Here is a 17,754-nt window from a genome sequence, read left to right as displayed (position 1 = left end):
ACCCCCGTGCCTAGAACTGCACAATGTAACACTCTTCTTTGTCACTGAAAGTTTTAAGCTACTCAAAGATATGAAGTTTCTTAGTGATCCAATGAAGATGTTCTAGAATTAGATGGTGGAGACGGTTATACAACTTAATGAACATACACCAAAAAAACTCAGTGACTTAAAGGGTGACTTTATGGCATTTAAATCACATCTCAATTTAAAAATAAGTCATGGGATACTATAAACTTTCACAAAAGATTAGAGTATTATAGCCTTAAAGCTCCTAAAAGACCATGTGGACTTTCTACTTTAGTGCTCCCTCTCTCTGTTTGTTCTGAGGTCATGGTGGCTGCTGGTGTGACAGGGGCTGAAGGAATCTTAATAGTTCATCCATCTCAGTCCCTGTTCTGTGCCAGGTTGGGGTGACCTTGGTCTAGGTATTTCATAATCTTTGCTTCCATGGTTAGAGCCTGACCTACTTGAAGATGATCTCCTGGGAAACAAAATCCAGTTTGCTAAATGATTTAAAGGTACGGGTGCTAGATCCTTCTGACTTGTTATGGAGAAGGCCAAGTGACACCCGGAGCTGCATGGAGTAAAACCAAGACTGAGTTGGGGACAGTACAGAAAGGAAGCTGGATTTGATCTTGCCATCACGTGCCCTATGAGGAGCTGGAATGCTGATGATTTTTATGTCTCTGGTAAGAAGCAGAGAGTTTGTTTCTCAGAACAATGGTAGAACAGGGGCTTGATGGAGGGCCGGTTCCGAAGGGTCTTTGAGTACTTGATGTGAAGGTATGAGGAGTGTCTGAAGAAAGATATATTCCCAAGTGCCTGAGAACATTATTAGGCCCACACTCAAGCTTTATATGGCTCCTGTTGCTCTGTGTATCTTCAAAGATGCACCCAAAGGTAATTCCTTACCTGTGAAATGTGAAAAGTCTCCTTAGATAAAATGCTGACATGAGAAATCTGAACAAGCACTCCCCTTAACAAATGGAGCTATGTCTTCTGAAAATCAGGTCTGAGGTGCAGATATTCCATTCACAGTTCCCTTGCTCACTGCAGCTCCCTGGATGCTAGGCCAATCACACGCCAGATCATGGAAGACTTACCAATCCAATAGATGAAAGAGGCTTTTAGGCAATGGAGAAGAGGGACTAAGCATGGGAGGGGGCACCAATTGCTTTGTCTTGGCAACCTTGCCTAACAGTCTTAAGTTTATTACTCTCCCTGGTAAGTGGGATGATAGGGTAAGAGAAGCAATAATATCAGTGTCTTTCAGAGGTTGGCCAATGACTGTGGCCCGTGTAGAACCTCAGTGACTTATAGAGAAGACAAGCAGATGTGTCTATCCGTCACCTCATCTTCTTCGGCCTTCGATGCCTGAGCATCCTTTCCCCACTTCTCTACCTATGAAAAAAGAAGTCTTCTTACCATTCACCAGGCATCGTCTTCCTCAGAGAAGACCACTTCCTTGCCCTCTTATACCCTCTATTGAAGCAAATTCTTCCTTCCATGTTCCTATGAGGATTCTGTATGTGCATTTGCTGATGGTGGGCTGTTCTAAAGCACCGTGGAGGTCCTCATTTCAATTATTACTTGAGTGCCTGAACAGGGACTGATGTGTAGTTCATGCCCAGTGTTATATGTATTAAATGAGAGGCTAAATCAATAAATAACACTAGTCTGCCCTCTCACAAATAGCGAAAGATAGTTATAAACTCCATAAATATTTAAAATTGCTTTCCTTTTTATGGTTGTGATACTTGATGAGAATATATTCTAAATGTGTCTATTAAATCTTTTTTATATCTGTGGAATAATTTTTGGCTAAAGGTGATAAATTTTGAAAGACGAAGCATGCCTTATAAAAAAATGAAATTTTATAAAGCGCTGATTTGTTAAAGTATGTTCAGCAGACCACTGGCCCCCTTTTGAGGTAGCAACCACTGTTAAAGGAAAAATGGCCTGAAGGCTAAACGAAGGGCTGGAAAGGCTAGGTTAATCTGGTTTCTCTACTGTGGAATGTCTCAGAAAGCTGATGTGATATTGCTTTGGAATGAAAGAAAGAGGGATGTGTATGCAGGGTATTTCTGCTGCACTGTCACAGTCCCTGTTACATTGCAGAGGACAGAGTACGTTTTTGATATTTTGCTGTCGATGATGGCCCAGTGCTCTGATCTAGATCTTTGGGAAACAAGTAAGTGTATCTGTGATAAAGGCCCAATTCCCATCACCTCCTTCATGCACACGACCTCTGCTTTGCAAAACTGAAGAGAAATATGAAAAGGAATTAAAACATTACTTTACTTGTCATAGCGAGTTATCAGACATCTCCGGTGGACTATACAGCAAATGAATGTGGTTTTAGTAATAGCCTGCCAGCCCCAGTAGCTCTGCAGTAACCTCCCAGGACTATTCCATAAATGCCAGTTCTCTACACAGTAATTACCAATTCTCTCTTTCGGAGATTCACTAGTGTGTCTGGGAGAAATTGCTGGGGAACTCACACGTCCAAATTTATAAGAGACAAACAACCTTGCGTTTACCTCAGGGGGTTATCAGGTATTCAAATTTTGTCATGTAAAGGATGCTATTGATCACAAGAACTAGTGGGAAGAACTTGGGTTTTCACCTCAGTACTTCTCTCAGAGGGTGAGATTCTGGCTCACTAGCTTTATCATGGGGAGACTTATAGGGGGTAATTCTCTCCTTCTCAGGATCTCTTGCCTTTCTTGATTTTTATAAGTAGCGGAAGTCTGACCTAACTGTAGTCAGAACCCTTTGTTGCCCATAGATAGAACTGGCTAGCTGGTACCAGTAGCTAGGAAGCTGAAAACTTGGTCCAGTCCAAAGTCTCACCTGTGCCTTTGGTGTTTATCCTCTAGAGATCTCAGGGAACACAGAGGACATCCCTCTGGTGCGTTGGAGGCAGCAATGGCTGGAGAATGGTACTTTGCTTTTTCACATACATCACCAAGACGGTGCCCCAAGTCTGCCTGGACAAGACCCAACGGAAGAACCCCAGCATGAGTCAGCAGAAGAGGAACTGAGGATCCTCCACATCTCAGTGATGGTAAGAACAGCATAACCATAGCCTTCGGGCCACACATAGCTTATATTAACTTCAACGTTGAGTCTTCATGCCTTCAGTATATGAATCAGTTTTCCATTGTTAGAACAAGATATACAAGGTAGATGACTTATGAAGATGCCCACAGGTCTGGAGGTCAAGGGCATGACATCTGCATCAGTTCAGCTCTCCTGAGGGCCCTCTCAGCTATATTGCATCATGATAGATGGTAATGACAGGGGCATGTATGGAGGAGGTCACATCAAACAGGAAGCCAGAGAGGCTATGGTGCTACAGTTTCCTTCAAGGGCATGCTGCTAGTCAATGTGGTCCCATTAGACTACACCTCTTAAAAGTTCCGTACCACCTTGGGGGGGACAAGAAACATTCAAACCACTATACTAGACAAACCGTGTAATATCCAACTCTGTGAAGATCATTGATTATGATGATAAATAAACTTCCCATTTTGGGAGAATGAATACACTTGTGCTGTAAAAATTGCAGCCATTTCTACAGTATCACTCTCCAAGTGTTCTTTCTAGAAATATGCCCAGATATGGAGTGCTTCTTATGAACCAGAGATAATGTTAGAATGCCTTAGAAAATAATTATTCAAGTAATATATTTGAATATCTTAGAGTACTTTATGAAGTTTTCTTGAATGACTGAATCTCTGAACTGCTTGCTGCTATCAAATCTTTTCTCTCAGACAGTAGAAATCAGCAACCCAGCTTTCTCTGATCTCACAGTAAAGGGTATAGCAACGGATGCTCTGTAGCCCATCTCTGAACTTTCACCCTCACTCTTCCTTCTATTTAGAAATATGAAGCCTCAAAAACACTATAAAATTCTGCCTAATATACTGGGATCCTGTGTTTAAGAAGCTCACTGGACAGTGAGTGCCATAATGGCAGGCATGTTTGGGTGAGGGTAGTTAGGTGGTGTTTTGTTCACTGGTGAATTTTCAGCACATAGAACAGTGTTTTCATATAGTTAATGCATAAACAGTATTTATGAAACAAATGAAGTTTTTCAGTGGAGACAGAAAATACATATTTCATTGGGCATTTTATGTACTGACTTACAATAACACATTATCTGTTTATAAGGCAGTCTAAACGTAAGTTGACATTTGGTCGATCACTCATGGGAATGTGTACAGTGCATGGGCTATGTCACTGTTAAGAGTCTCACACAGGCCCACCTAGGTCTTGGTCTAATTTTAATTCATCTATTGCTCTGATATCACTGTGTGATGTTTAGTTCTGTGCAGCATTGCCTTAGCTCTTGCTACAATGCAGAAGACACAGTAGGTTTGGGATATTTTATTATTGATGATGCCCCTCCCCAAAAAAAGCAGAGTACATTTTATATAACATGAAATTCTTCATTATCCATTAAAATGAAAACTTTCCCCATACAAATCTGATTAAAGAGAACAATAGTAGGAGAAAGGTGTTACTATGGGAGAAATATGTAAAAAGGGGGTAAAGGAGGAGGGCCATACAAAGAACTATGGGCATGAAGGGGAAAAATTCAACTAATACACAGTAAAAAAAAAATTCAAAATGTAAGCTTTTCATTTCTTCTTCAATCAGCATCCTCATAAATAATTGGCATGATAGACTACCTACATGGACACCATCTCATTAGTTTACAAAGCACTTGCCTAAGTGGTTTTAGCTTTGCTTTCTCTTTGACCCAAGACCATTCCAAAGAACTTGTCTTTGTTACACCAAAAAAAAAAAAAAACAAAAAACAAAAAAAAACCCCAAAAACGTTTAAGGTAAATAAAATTATATAGAGTTCCAAGGATGAACATTGGTATGATCATGTCTGGAACAATGCCCCTGTCTATTAGAGACCAAGACAAAAGATGTACGAGAAGGAGTGTGCCTCAGAGAAAGGGGGCATAGGGTGAACATCTGCGGAAAGGTGGTCTGTAGCTTCTCTTAATGACTGCCTCATATTTTCAGTGTAGCAAGAACCCTACTACCATCTGTGTTTAGAATGACATGATCCAGCAAGTTCTCCAGAGAGGTGTGTGTGTATGTACACATATGTATGCACATGTATATGCGTGCATGAATGTTTGTGGATGGCTTTAAAGATAGAACTATGCTTATCAAGGATGCCAAAAGATTCTCAGTAATGGATTATGCTTTTAAGATATAGTAATACCCATGAGACACCAAAATAGAGAGAGAGTAAGAGTCGGCCTTAGACCTACCTTTCAGATCTTTCTTTTATATGCTATAAGTTACTCATTGCAGGCTAGCAGTAGTATTGTATTTTCTAAATAATTTCTTTCATTTTTCTTTTAGGCATTTCTTTCGGCTTTCTTTTAGTTTATTGGATTTAATTTTTAATCAGGCTGGAGGAGGCAGAGGTTAAAAGAGCATAGCCAAAGACTGAAGATGGAGAGTGCTGTGCTGCCTCTGACTTGGCTTCTTGGTTGTAGAATGGCCACATTTCCACAACTATTCAGAAAGCCTTTGACCCCTGCAGGAGAATGAACCCCAGGGTGAACTGCTATAGAAACCTTCCCACCCCTCCCTGTCAAGGATGTTGCAGGCTGATCAGTGGAGCCTGCAGCTCACCTGGCCTTCTGCTTCTCCACCATTCCCATTCCACACCACACACCCTCACACATTGGCTCACAGTCCTTAGGATGCTACTCCAGAAACAATTTCAAAGTCTGAAGTTGAGTATCTGCCCTCAGCTCAGAAATCAAGCCTGAGGGTATCCTGTTTGAAGATGTCGTTCAGAGAGTCTCTGATGGCTTCTTCTTAAGAGACTCAGGGATTGGTAGATTTTATTTGATTCACTTTATACCACATCCTTCGGAGGTAATATAGGCAGCTATCTGAGGCATCCAGAATGGTAGCCTGATAAATGTCAGAAGATAGTGAAATCTTTTGACTAGTAATAGCGTTGGACAGTGAAGTGAAAGTAAGTGACATCACCCAAACTCTCTTACTTATAAAATAACAATAATAGGGCTATTTTCCATGAACTCTAATGATCAATAATAATGTACTTTTCGGATTGGTTCAAAATAGCATCATTTGAAAAACAGAAAAGTTACAGCCATTATCAAAACATGAATATGTCCAACCTTTTCTCTCTCACTAAGAAGATGTACATTTAAAAGCTTAACAGGTAATCCTAAATATTTTCAATATGTGCAGAAGGAATTAATGGTTCTGTGAAAACCTTTAAGTTTACATTTCTCTCTGTTTGAATTTTCCCTTCTCTCATCTATCTTGCCTTAATGCAGAGAATCGTGTTTATTTTCAAATTTTGTGTTCACTGTGCTTTGTTTTAAACACAAAATATAAGTAATGATAGGATAAGAAATAAAGGTAAACCTTTTGCATCCTTGTGACATTGCATGAATGAGAATTTGCAAGTTCTCTTTTATACTATGCCCAGTATCAAACTGTCATCAGCAAAAACGTGGGCTTGCAGAAAACCAATACCCCCGCTGGGAGCTTGACAATTTAAAACTTTGAAAAAGCTTTCACTTTTTTTATTTTTCAATCACATCCTAAAATTTTTGAATTATTTTTTCCCAAAGAGGTACCGTTTCTTCCTTGCGTAGAATAATTGGATTTCCCTCCTGAAATCTTACATTATTGCTTTGAGGGTCAAAGGATGTTTTTTAACCTCCTGCATGATTCAAACTTGGCTGAAGAGATTTATTTCAAAATTTTCAGGATAATTGACACTTAGAAGCATGACAGTACACAAGCATATTCTTTTGCAAACTCTTGAACAAGTGGAAGAGGAATTGATAAATTAAAACTGAGTATGAATTTTAAACCGAAAGTCAAGAAATCCTTCAGCAACAAGGCAAATTGTTTACTCCACAAAAGACTAGATTTAAACACAACTTTACATCAGATATTCAGACACTGTGTGAATTTAAATTTCTACATTATGCTTTTGCTAATTTAGCATACGATGGACATTTTTCTCCTTAAAGTATGCAAAAGGAATTTAATGGTTCATAATAGGATATAAATGTGTTCTCTCTATATTTTATGACTGGAATTAAAGATGGCAGTGTTAACAGATTTACTTTATGCATATAGGTTTGTTAATACATTTTTGTAGCAACTAAGCTTTTCCGAAAATGTTTCAGTTCTGTCCATCCATCTGTCTGTCTATCCATCTACCTACTTTTTGTTGTGATAATTCCCACTGCAAGGGATTGCCTTTTGAACTTTAGCCTTCTTAGGCACAATTAATAATTTTGTGGAAAAAATATCTTTAGGCATCTGTGTGTCCTTCTGAGTATTTTGTGTATGAAGACGTCAAGGCTAAATGCTGCCTATGCCCCCTAGTTCCAGGTGCATGAAGCCAGAATCTTCAGGTTCCTGCGGCTTTTGACTGCTGATGCCATCAAAAGCCTTCTCTTCTTAGGCTCCCTAGGAGCTTCCTGTAAGTTAAGGTGCAGAATTCTCTCTTGAGAGAAACAGCTGAAATAATAAACCCAAGCGTAACAAGGTGCTGACAGAGTTCCAGAGTCCAGTAAGTAGAATGGGCAATTTAGGGACATTCCATTTTGGAGAAGGAACTTTTAGTTCCTTTAGTAGAAAGCACATCTGTGGGAGGCTCTGGGATCATGTTTCCAGGACTGTATATCAACATTGTAATGAAAGCCTCCCCCATCCTTGCTCTAACTGTTACATTCAATATCAGTCTAGCTACCTGAGCGGCACGTGTCACTTTGCTTGAAGCTGGGTTTCATTTCACTCCTAGAGTACAGTCATGTCTAGGCTAGATAGGATCAATCTCAAGTCTGGTAATCCTTATCATTAGGACCATCAGGCACTTAATGAGTATCTATGGGCATGAGAGACAGGGCTGGATGCTTTTTTTTTTTTTTTTTCAGCACCTTTTGCCTTAAGCACATTTATTACAAAAATTCATTAACAAATTCATGAATCAAGGTCATTTTTGCAGGTTTATAGTCATGCAGGATATTATTCGTGTCATCTAACTCAGGAGGCCCTAATTTAGCAAGGCCAATCTTTTGATCTTCAAGAAAAAAAAAAAATGGAAGCATTTAGAAAGGACAGAACTGGAGTGGGGAGTCAGAAAGGACACAAGGCAGATCCTGATTCATTTGAGGAAGACTTTGCTTGCAGTTCAAGGCATTCATCATCAGACTGGGCCAACTTACTGATTATACCCCCAATCTCTCAATGCCATCATTAGATGTTTTCCCTTCCATTAACAAAATGATGGGCAGTATCTAAAATAATCAGCAAGGTCTCTCAAACGAATTTACTGTGTTTGTCTGGAAGACAGATATGCCATAGCCTGGAGGGCCAATGAGTTCTATGCTCAGAGCTAAGTAAGATTTGTCTTGCAGACCTTCTTCACCCAACACCATGGAGTGACTTTTTTGTTCCTGCCAAGATGCATTAAGCCCAGGTTCGTGCGAGCCATTTAGCCAATTCAGTGATGCATCTCTTCTGTCCTTACTGGATGTTTCTCTGTGTTCTTATACTGTGAAAACTGGGCTGCCGTAGAAAACTGTCCTTCATTTAGAGTTGGAAGCATGAGCTTCTAATCCTGACTTTACCACTTCAGGTAATTTGCTGACCTTTCTGGAAACTTCATTATCTAATCTGTAAAATGAATGCATTGGTTAGGTTTTCAGCATCAGAGAGTGGAGCTTCACTTAGGCTCTCTCTGCGATAGAGTTTCACTACAGGAATTCGTATGGAGATAAGAGAGACAGCATTCTCTTGATTTAAAAAAAAAAAGGAAAACACCAAAAAGCAGATTTTCAAAACGCAGATCTTCATGAAGACCGGAACTGGTTGTCTAGGATTCAAGTTATCTTAGCTTTCAGCCTCTGGCTTGGCTCTTTCTCACCTTTGTCTATTGTTCTGTTGCTGTGAGCGCGCTTCTTTGTCTAGTCTACCCTGCCTCATGATTCTCCATTTTGACCATTTTAGTTTGAAGTTCCCTTTGCTCCCTAAGTCACCTCATTTGTGACCTGTTCTGACTTCTCTAAGCTTCAAAGTATTTCCAACTTTGTTTCCACTACTGTCAAATTTTCTGCTTTCTTTTTCCCTAATTCTAACTCCTGAGGGAAAAAAGCAGGTGAATCTAACCAGTTACCATAGTTCCTGTTTGTTCAAAGGTTTCATATCGTGATTTCCCATAGGTGGATGTAATCCTAACCTTCTCTTGTTGGCTGTGGTTAAGGAAGAGTGGAGTTAGTGACTCAGTCCTGCTTCTGGCACAGCTTGAAAACATTTTTTTAATGCAGAGACTGAAAAACAATGCTTTCAGTATTTGTTTAGTAAAACTGGTACACTACGATCTAACTTGAAGAGACTTAAGGAGAGTCAAAAGATAACATAGGCATCTCATCATCACTAACACCATCACTGCCACTATCATCAAAATCTTATTTTGTATTTACTATGTACCAGGCACTGTTCTATGTGCTAATTTATTTTTCTATTCTCATTATGACACTATATAATACAATTATCTGATTTTCAAATAAGGGGATGAAGGACAAGACAGGCTAAGTGACTTACTCAAAGTTAAACAATTATTAGTGTGAAGAGAATTTGAATCAGGATAGGTGACAGACAGTATGCTCTGTGTGTGTGTGTGTGTGTGTGTGTGTGTGTGTGTGTGTGTCTGGGTAAGTGTGCATATATGTATGTGTGTATTCCTGTGTGTGTGGATGCAGGCATACATATGCCATAGCATGTATGTGCAGGTCAGAGGACATCCCTAGGGCATTGGTCTTTGCCTTCCACCTTGTTTGAGATAAGGTCTGTTTGGTGTTTTTCTGCTTAGTATACCAGGCTAGCTGGCATGTGAGCAACTCCTGTCTCACCTTCCCATGTCCCTGTAGGGGCCCTAGATTATAAACACTTGTGCTGTGTGTTCAGCTTTTATATGGGTTCTGGGGATTTGAGCTCAAGTTTCCATGCTTGTGAGGCCAGTGATTCTACCCACTGCTCCATCTTCCTAGCCCTAGATTATGTACTTGTAGAAGCACCCAACTTATGCTCTATATGTCCTATAATGAGCAATCAATGTATTTAGTACTTATTTGTATTTCGTACCTGATTTTGTTGTTCGGTTAACCTTTGCTGAGACTAATCTGCCACTTCCCCCATTGTTACCTTGACGCTATTAATACTCTGTCCGCACTAGGACCCACAGCCATGGGAGAACACAGAAGAAAGAGTTCTCTGTGGTTACACCAGGCAGCTGATCCCAGAGCTCAGATTCTGTTCGGCTCCACTAAACCCACCTGCTAACCTTGGCTACTGCCACCCTGCCACACAGCTGGCAGGGTGTTTATTGGCAAGAAAAGGAAGAGACTAGTTGGGGAATTCGAACTGTAAAATTGTGAAAGTCGTGCAACAATAAACTCAGACTTCTCCATATATATAATTTCATACTTTGTAGGGAATTTTTAGCAAGTAGAAAAGTTTGTTTTTAAAGCCCTGTTGACCCACCATTGATTTAAATGAATCATTGATTCATTCATTCATTTCAATATTGTTTCTTTTATTGAACAATAGTTTTCAGGATTCAGATTTTTCAGATACTTACTGGATAGAAATTGAATATGACAAAGTTCTATTTTCACAGAACATTTAATCATTTTATTAATACTTGCTGTTTGAGGATAGCTCTTGGCAGGACTGAGAGCCAGATGACGTGGCTATCTCCTTTCTAGTCCTTTCTGTTGTTTACCTCTTCTTTGCAGTTCTGTTCTAGTTCCTAAAATTCATTGAGGCCGCCAACTTCCCCCATATTTCCAGACACCAAAGAAAATAACAAACAAGGCAAATTTTCATGAAGATACTGCTGTCTTTTAACACCTTGATGCACTATTATGTTCAGCAATTTAGCTCACTGGATATGGAAGCCAACATTATGCTTTTGAATATTTAGTTCTTCTGAATCCCTGAAGATCCCTCTGAAAACAAGAGATATAATCTTCATGAATTTAAATCACTATTTAAACCTGAAAATAGTCATTGTAACAAAGTCATCACTTACTAAGCTCTTGTAACCCTACCACTATATGGGATCATTTTTATTCCTAATACCAAAATTTCCCACAGATATCTGTGAAAACCACCCCATGTTTCAGATGTGAGCACTGAAACTTGGGGAAAGTTCACACAGGCCATGAATTACCACAGGCCATGAATTACCAGTCGGGATTCAAGTCGATTTTATCTGATCCAGACATCTGCTACAAGATTCCCTTAGTAGGTAGTTTAGAGCTGCCTAGTCTGTCCAAGTTTTAAACTATAGAATACTTTTACTTCTTTTAGCTAAAGGAGAAAGCCTTTACTTGATGAAGATTAAGAGTATATGTAGAGCATTGAGCAAATTACTACTGTGGTGTGACCTCTGAGCTACTTCAAAAGGTAAAGAGTCTTATTGGACAGTAAGACTCAGCTCAGCCTTCTATTCAAGTTTGGGGTTGACTCTGAGCAAATACTGGTCCTTGAGAAGCCTATTAAGACTGTAAGTTCTATGGTATTGAATTTCAGTGACGTAGTTTACTGCAAAGGCTTCGCCGTCAGAGAGACTGATTTCAATCGTAGTTTATTACTTACTAGGTTTTCTAGTGACCTTGTAGGAATTACTTAATCTCTTTAAACTCACTTTCTTTAGGATGGGAATAGTAATAGATCTTACTCATAGGGCAGTTTTGATGATTAATTAGGTTATTCTTATAAAGCATCCCCTATAGTGCCAGGACCATGGGAAGTGTCCAGTAAATATTAGCTAGGTAAACTCTTGGGGTGCCATGCAAGCTGCCTGTAACAATTCTGTGTGCAAGGTGTTACCCAGGGGGCCACCACTTTAGGGAGTCAGAGAGGTGGCTAGGATCATAGCAACCTCATACAGGAGTCCTGGAGGATCTGTGCTTAGGGAAAAAATTGAGGCAATTGGGACATGAAGGCAACATAATAGGCCTATTACAAACTATGGCATGTGTGCACGGCCATGCAGGGTCCTGCTAGGCCTCTTCTATTTCATTGTTTACAGGTTTCCTAGCAGGTATCCTATGGTTTAGGATGATAATCCCAACCCCAAATTCCCTGGAACAATTTTACCAGTGTACTTACTATTTCATCAAACCAAGTGATGTCATTATGGGAATTCCTTTTCTGCCCAGGTATCTATGTATACAAAGATTGTTATTGCTTCCATTCACAACCAGAAATTAAGGCATAGTATGGAAGGCAACACTCATGATCCTCATTGGAGACAGAGTAGACTTTACTATAGAAAATGTAGTTGGCCATAAATCCACGGAAAGAATCCTAGCAGGGACAGTGGTGAGGAATTAGCTAAGCTAAAAATCTGCAAAGGGCAGATGGTAAAGATGGTCTTTTGAGCTTTGAGGTCACATGAACTCTGTTTCAACTTCCCAAAATAGGACACAAGCAGTTCCTAAATTACCATCTATAATATATTAAAAAATTGGTGTGATTATATTCCAATAAAACTTTATAAAAATGAGGGGTTGGAGAGATGGCTCAATGGTTAAGAGCACTGGCTGCTCTTGCAGAGGACCTGGGTTTGATTCCCAGCACCCACATGGTGGATAACAATCGTCTGTAATTCCAGTTCCTGGAGAGCCAATGTTCCCTTCTGACCTCTGTGGGCATTGCACAACACAGGTGCACTTATACACATGCAGGAAATATACTCATACACATAAAATAAAAATAATAAAGTATTTTTTAAAATGAACAATGGGCTACAATTTAACTAGAGGCCATAGTTTATTGAGCATGATCAAATAAATTCTCATTTTGTCTTCAGAACCTAAACAAAGACTGAAACAACCTTGAAAAGTGCTAGAGTCCTGCTCTCATTGCTAGTTTGAGTCAGACCCTGCTAAAAAATGATTGTAAATGTTACTTAAGGCAGATATTGACAAAGATTTATTCTTGCTAGAAACTGAAGGCATGTAGCAGTCACAGATTCAGGTGAAACCCAAGAATGCGATCCTCTCCTGAAAGATATTTATAGGTTTAGCAAAGACACATGTTGATAAAAACAATACAATGATTAGACTTAACAGGAGACACATGGACAGGATACCGATTAGTAAACATGCTCTTTTTCTTCTCTGTGGGGGTGATGGTTTCCACTTTGCCACACAGGACAGACTTTTAAGGAATGCCAGGAAATGTGAAAACACTGTTTTGTAGCAAAATACCTAATGAAGGGTATGAGAATATAAGTAGAATTATGCTCCCAACATGATGTCATGATGAAGTTGGCTTGTGTGGGGAATGATATGTCAGGCTTTCAAAAGCCTTTGGTCTCTGGTAGCCTTGCAGAAGCTCAAGGTGGACAAAGCCTTTTCAAAGACCTTGCCTTGTAATATCAACAGTTACACTTTTAGGTATCTGCTGGAGTTCACTTGATGTCTTGCTTATTCGAGAGGCTGATGTCAGTAGCCCTCCCTAAGGTTGCTGAGAAGTCTGTGAAGGGCAGGTGCTTTAGCCAGTGCCTTGCTATTTCTGATTCCCCGCTTGCTCCTGATACCTCTACCGCTGCTGCGAAGTCCATGAATAGCCACAGATGAGTCAAGAGCTGACGAACTTGGGATGAATCAGATGTCTATTTGTTGGTATGTTGAACTGTGGCTGACAGCACTAAGCACTTCATTGAGTAGTATCTGGAACCTGTTGGGCTCTGGGTCTCCATCTCCGCATCTTGGATTTGTACTGCTACTTACGGTGCACTGAGGTGGAAATTCTGCTATCCCAAGAACATAAAGAAGACAGGGCCGTATAGAAGATATGTTTAGGAGATATGCCACCAGATGTGTATTAAGAATTCAAGGCTCATTTTTTATTTTATTTTTTTCTGTGTTGTATCTTGAAGCTCATGGAAGGCTTTTGGACTCAAACATACAGACATTTGGGATTTGTAAGAAGGAACATGTCAGTATCTGGCATTTGTGGGCCTCTGATACAATCATACAGAGTCAGGTAAGCTGTCACACAGAACAAACCTGGAAGGGTTCTGCAACACAACAGTGATGTTAAATTGTAGTCTCTTTTCTTTCTGTAAATGTCATGGGATGTATACATCCAAGTCAATAGCCCTGGACTTTCCTACGGCTATATCAGTTCCTGGAATCCTGTTCTCAATGTTCCATGGCTCAGAGCCAGAGCCTCTGAAACCTGCAGCCCTGCAGGGCCCGCTTGCTCTCCTTGGACTCTACCTGGGGTGGGGATAGGGCACCAGCAGGTCCCACGACTGTGCTTACAGCTTCCATAGCAGTGCGGCATGCATGTAGACCCAGCTCTTCTGACACACCCCATGTTATATCTGAACCTTCTCAACAATGCAGAGCGCTAAGCAATGAGACGAGTATCCTGAGACTAAGACAAAGCCACTGAAATCTGAGCCAGGAGACTTTGATTGCAGTCCTCTTTCCATCAAAACTCCCTGAAACTTCAGGCAGGTCCCTCTAGGCTTTCTTATCTGAAAATGTGACCACTGATTGAGATGACCGTTCTGAAATCTAGGGAGTTTTTGCCATATTTTAATATAATGTGTACTAGAATTTTATGAGTATTTTTACTAAAGTTGATTGGCTTCTCCAGCTTAAACTTATTTCAGGCTTATCAGTGATAAAAATGGCAATAAAAGCACAGGTTTGATGTTATAACTAACTTTTCCAACTCAGGTTAAAAATAATCTTTTATAAAACTAATGATGAATTGGAATGTGTCCCACCTTTACCAGCCATTGGTGTGCTATGTATCAGGAACACACAGACAGGCTCTGTCCTCTGCCTTGGGACTGTCAGGTTAGATGACCTTGCAAGTAGCCTCAGGCTGTCACATTCTAGTAGTATGAAAGTGAAGGATGTGTGGGACATACCAGTCCCTGGGTGACATACTTGAAAGTATTCTATGAAGAAACTTTCTTCCATTCCCTGCATCAACTCAGCTCTCCTTTTCTTTTTCTATCATGAGCATGAAGCAAAGTTCTATGGGGAAAATGGCAGGGTTGTGTGGCTGTGGGTTGGGTGGAATGGAAAAGTTCCACCTGGGAGGTGGCTTTCTCTTCCCTCTGTGATTGGTCTTTGAGGAAAGGCTTGGTGGCTGAGAGCCCTTCTCATGACCTAGTGGAGTCTCTCCACAGGTGTCAGTGGTTTGCTGCACTATTGGCCAACAGCCCCTTGGACTGAGCTGGCTCTACTCCCCATAGTATCTCAAGCATCTCCCTAGATGTACCTCCAACTTTCCTGGCAGGAAGTACTCCAGGGACCTCTCCGAAATCATCCTTTGGATGGAGCACCTCCAGGACCCTGTGAAGGAACAGACTATGAGAAAAATCACCAGCCCCAACTTTGCAGAACCTGGTAAAGAGGGGGATCTCTCAGAATCACCCCTGTAGGACTTGGAGTACTCTGTGAGAAGCACAATTATCCTCCTCCCTAATATGATGCCGGTAAAACCAGGAGCAGAGTGACTCCTTGAAAGCTCAGTCCAGCTCAGCCAGTGCTTTCTACATTACTTTTCATGGCGGTGTTGCTACAGCTGTACTGTGTGCCCTGTTCTCAGGTCAGCAATTACATTTTAGAGAAAAATTATCTTCAGATGGAGAATAGGTTGGGCTGGAAATGTGGACTCTGACTTACATAGTAACAGGCCAGTACATGGAAAGGACCTTCCAGACGTTCTTTCCAGATAACCCTTGTTGGTTGGTTCTCGAACAAATTTTGGAGGAGGCAGAAAGGCAGTTCAGTTGCTTCTCAGGAGTGGAGATTCGTCTCTGACAGACTGGACATGGCGTCTCTTCCTCACTCCCTAACCCCACTCAGGTCACCACCCTTAGCAAGTTCCTTTGTCTCTTTGATCAAGCTTTATTCTGTTTATTTTCACCTGATGTCATCTAATGAAAAAAGTTAGAAAAAGAAGTGGATCTTGAAGGTGTTCTTGTGTAGTACTAAGTACTGTAAACATGTTCTTATTTTTCCAAAGGCCTTATTTTTCCATTCAGAAAATTTCATAAGCATTACCTTACCTGATTAATACCATACCAGTATCTAGGTCTGTAGAAAATGAACAGTCAAAAGGAAAAGACAGTTATTTCATTTAAAAACCATCTACACAAATAAATAGTGAATTTTCATTATTTGGAGACAGATTCCTATTTATTTTTATCATCCAGGATTCCCTTTTCTGCATCTATTGATTTCCTGTCCATTTACTCACTATGACTGAGGAATTTCCTGTACTGCCTGTCTTTCACTAAGCTCATTGTATTTTCCAGATGTTTCTAGAATTTCTCCCTTCTTTCGCCCTTTACCACTAGTGCAGACCCTCTACTTCCCAGACCAAGGCAAGGGTTCTTCATCTGTTGCCTCTGTCTTCTGATTTGTTTTTAAAACTTCCCTCTCACTACTACTACGTTCATCATAAAACCCAGTTCAAACTACATCTCCTTCCTGGTGAACCACCTTGAGGACTTCCCTCTACTCAGAAGGCAGAAATCTGTGTGCCCACCCATTCACAGCTTTCCCCCCACTCCTCATGCCCCTGCCTTCCATGCTCTGCCCCAGCCACCCTGAGTAACTCAGTCCTACTTCCTGATCTCCTTTTGCTTTAATGCTTCCATGTTCTTGCTGATGCCTTTTCAGTTTACAATGTTTTTGTCCCCTGAGTGGGATCGTCTCTTCTTATTCTTTAAAATTCATAATGTTGTGATTTCCTCTAAGACACTGTCCCTAGCTCTCCTTCCCTCTGGGCTGTGTTAAGTCATGAAGCACATTTCCTCCTTGTCCTTATCTGTGCATAAGCATGTCTCCTCTGAGACAGGGCTCCTCACTGGGATGGATTATACACCTCTAATATTCTAGCTCAGTGTGAGTACCTGGCCTTCTGTTAAGATACCAAAAGGGACTTGAGAATCAGTAAGCAGCCCTATAAGAAAGCCTGAGAAAGTCTGACGAAACTGCTGAAGCTCAGAGAAGTTGAATGACTGAATGTCTGGGAAAGTGGCTCTGGGGCTGGAAACAGGTGACCAGCCAGTGGCTTCCTCTTGTGCTACAAGAAGATATGCTTCTGAAGAATATCTCATTCCTGTATCTTCATCTCTGGTTGCCATGGCTCCCTTTTCTCCCAAAACTGTCACCTCTCTCTCTTCTTATATTCCTCCCTTTTCTCCCTAAACTGTCACCTCTCTCTCCTTACATTCTTGGAACTAGAACCTTAAAGGAAGTCTAACACATCAGAAACGGACAACCATGATGCCATCTCCCCCCATATTGTATATAGAATGTGTCTTATAAATAAGTAATATATAATGCTGTTATCACAATGATTATAGAAATAATTGTTTTTATTAGCATCCATAATATATTAAGTAATTTTCAAACTTATAGAAACAATAAGACAAATAATAGCAAGACATGGAACCCTAAATGATAATTTTAAAAAGGAAAATATTTGACTGATAATATTTCTAAAGAGATTCAAGAAAATATTTGACTGATAAATATCTCTAAAGAGATTCAAGTCAAAAGGCCTGATATTATCAGGCCTTGTGACTACTCCCTGAAATCCCAGCTGCTAGGGAGCCTGAGGCAGGAATCCTCATTCTTCTGGCTATGGTAAATCGCATCTACTTAAAGA

General features: G+C 40.4%; 1 protein-coding gene across 2 annotated transcripts in view; it reads left to right on the top strand.

Moving 5' to 3' along the window:
* Astn1 (astrotactin 1) overlaps nucleotides 1-17,754 on the top strand; it is a 328,592-nt gene that overhangs the window by 116,619 nt on the left and 194,219 nt on the right. For both annotated transcript variants that reach the window (XM_008826113.3, XM_008826114.3), the window contains exon 2: nucleotides 2,880-3,067. In XM_008826113.3, the coding sequence (XP_008824335.1) occupies nucleotides 2,880-3,067 (188 nt within the window). The remainder of the gene's footprint in view (nucleotides 1-2,879; nucleotides 3,068-17,754) is intronic.

Source organism: Nannospalax galili, unplaced genomic scaffold, assembly GCF_000622305.1.
Source record: "Nannospalax galili isolate Female #2095 unplaced genomic scaffold, S.galili_v1.0 scaffold429, whole genome shotgun sequence".
Classification (NCBI taxonomy): domain Eukaryota; kingdom Metazoa; phylum Chordata; class Mammalia; order Rodentia; family Spalacidae; genus Nannospalax; species Nannospalax galili.
The sequence above is the reverse complement of the archived record's forward strand: the minus strand, read 5'-3'. Positions and strand labels throughout refer to the sequence as shown.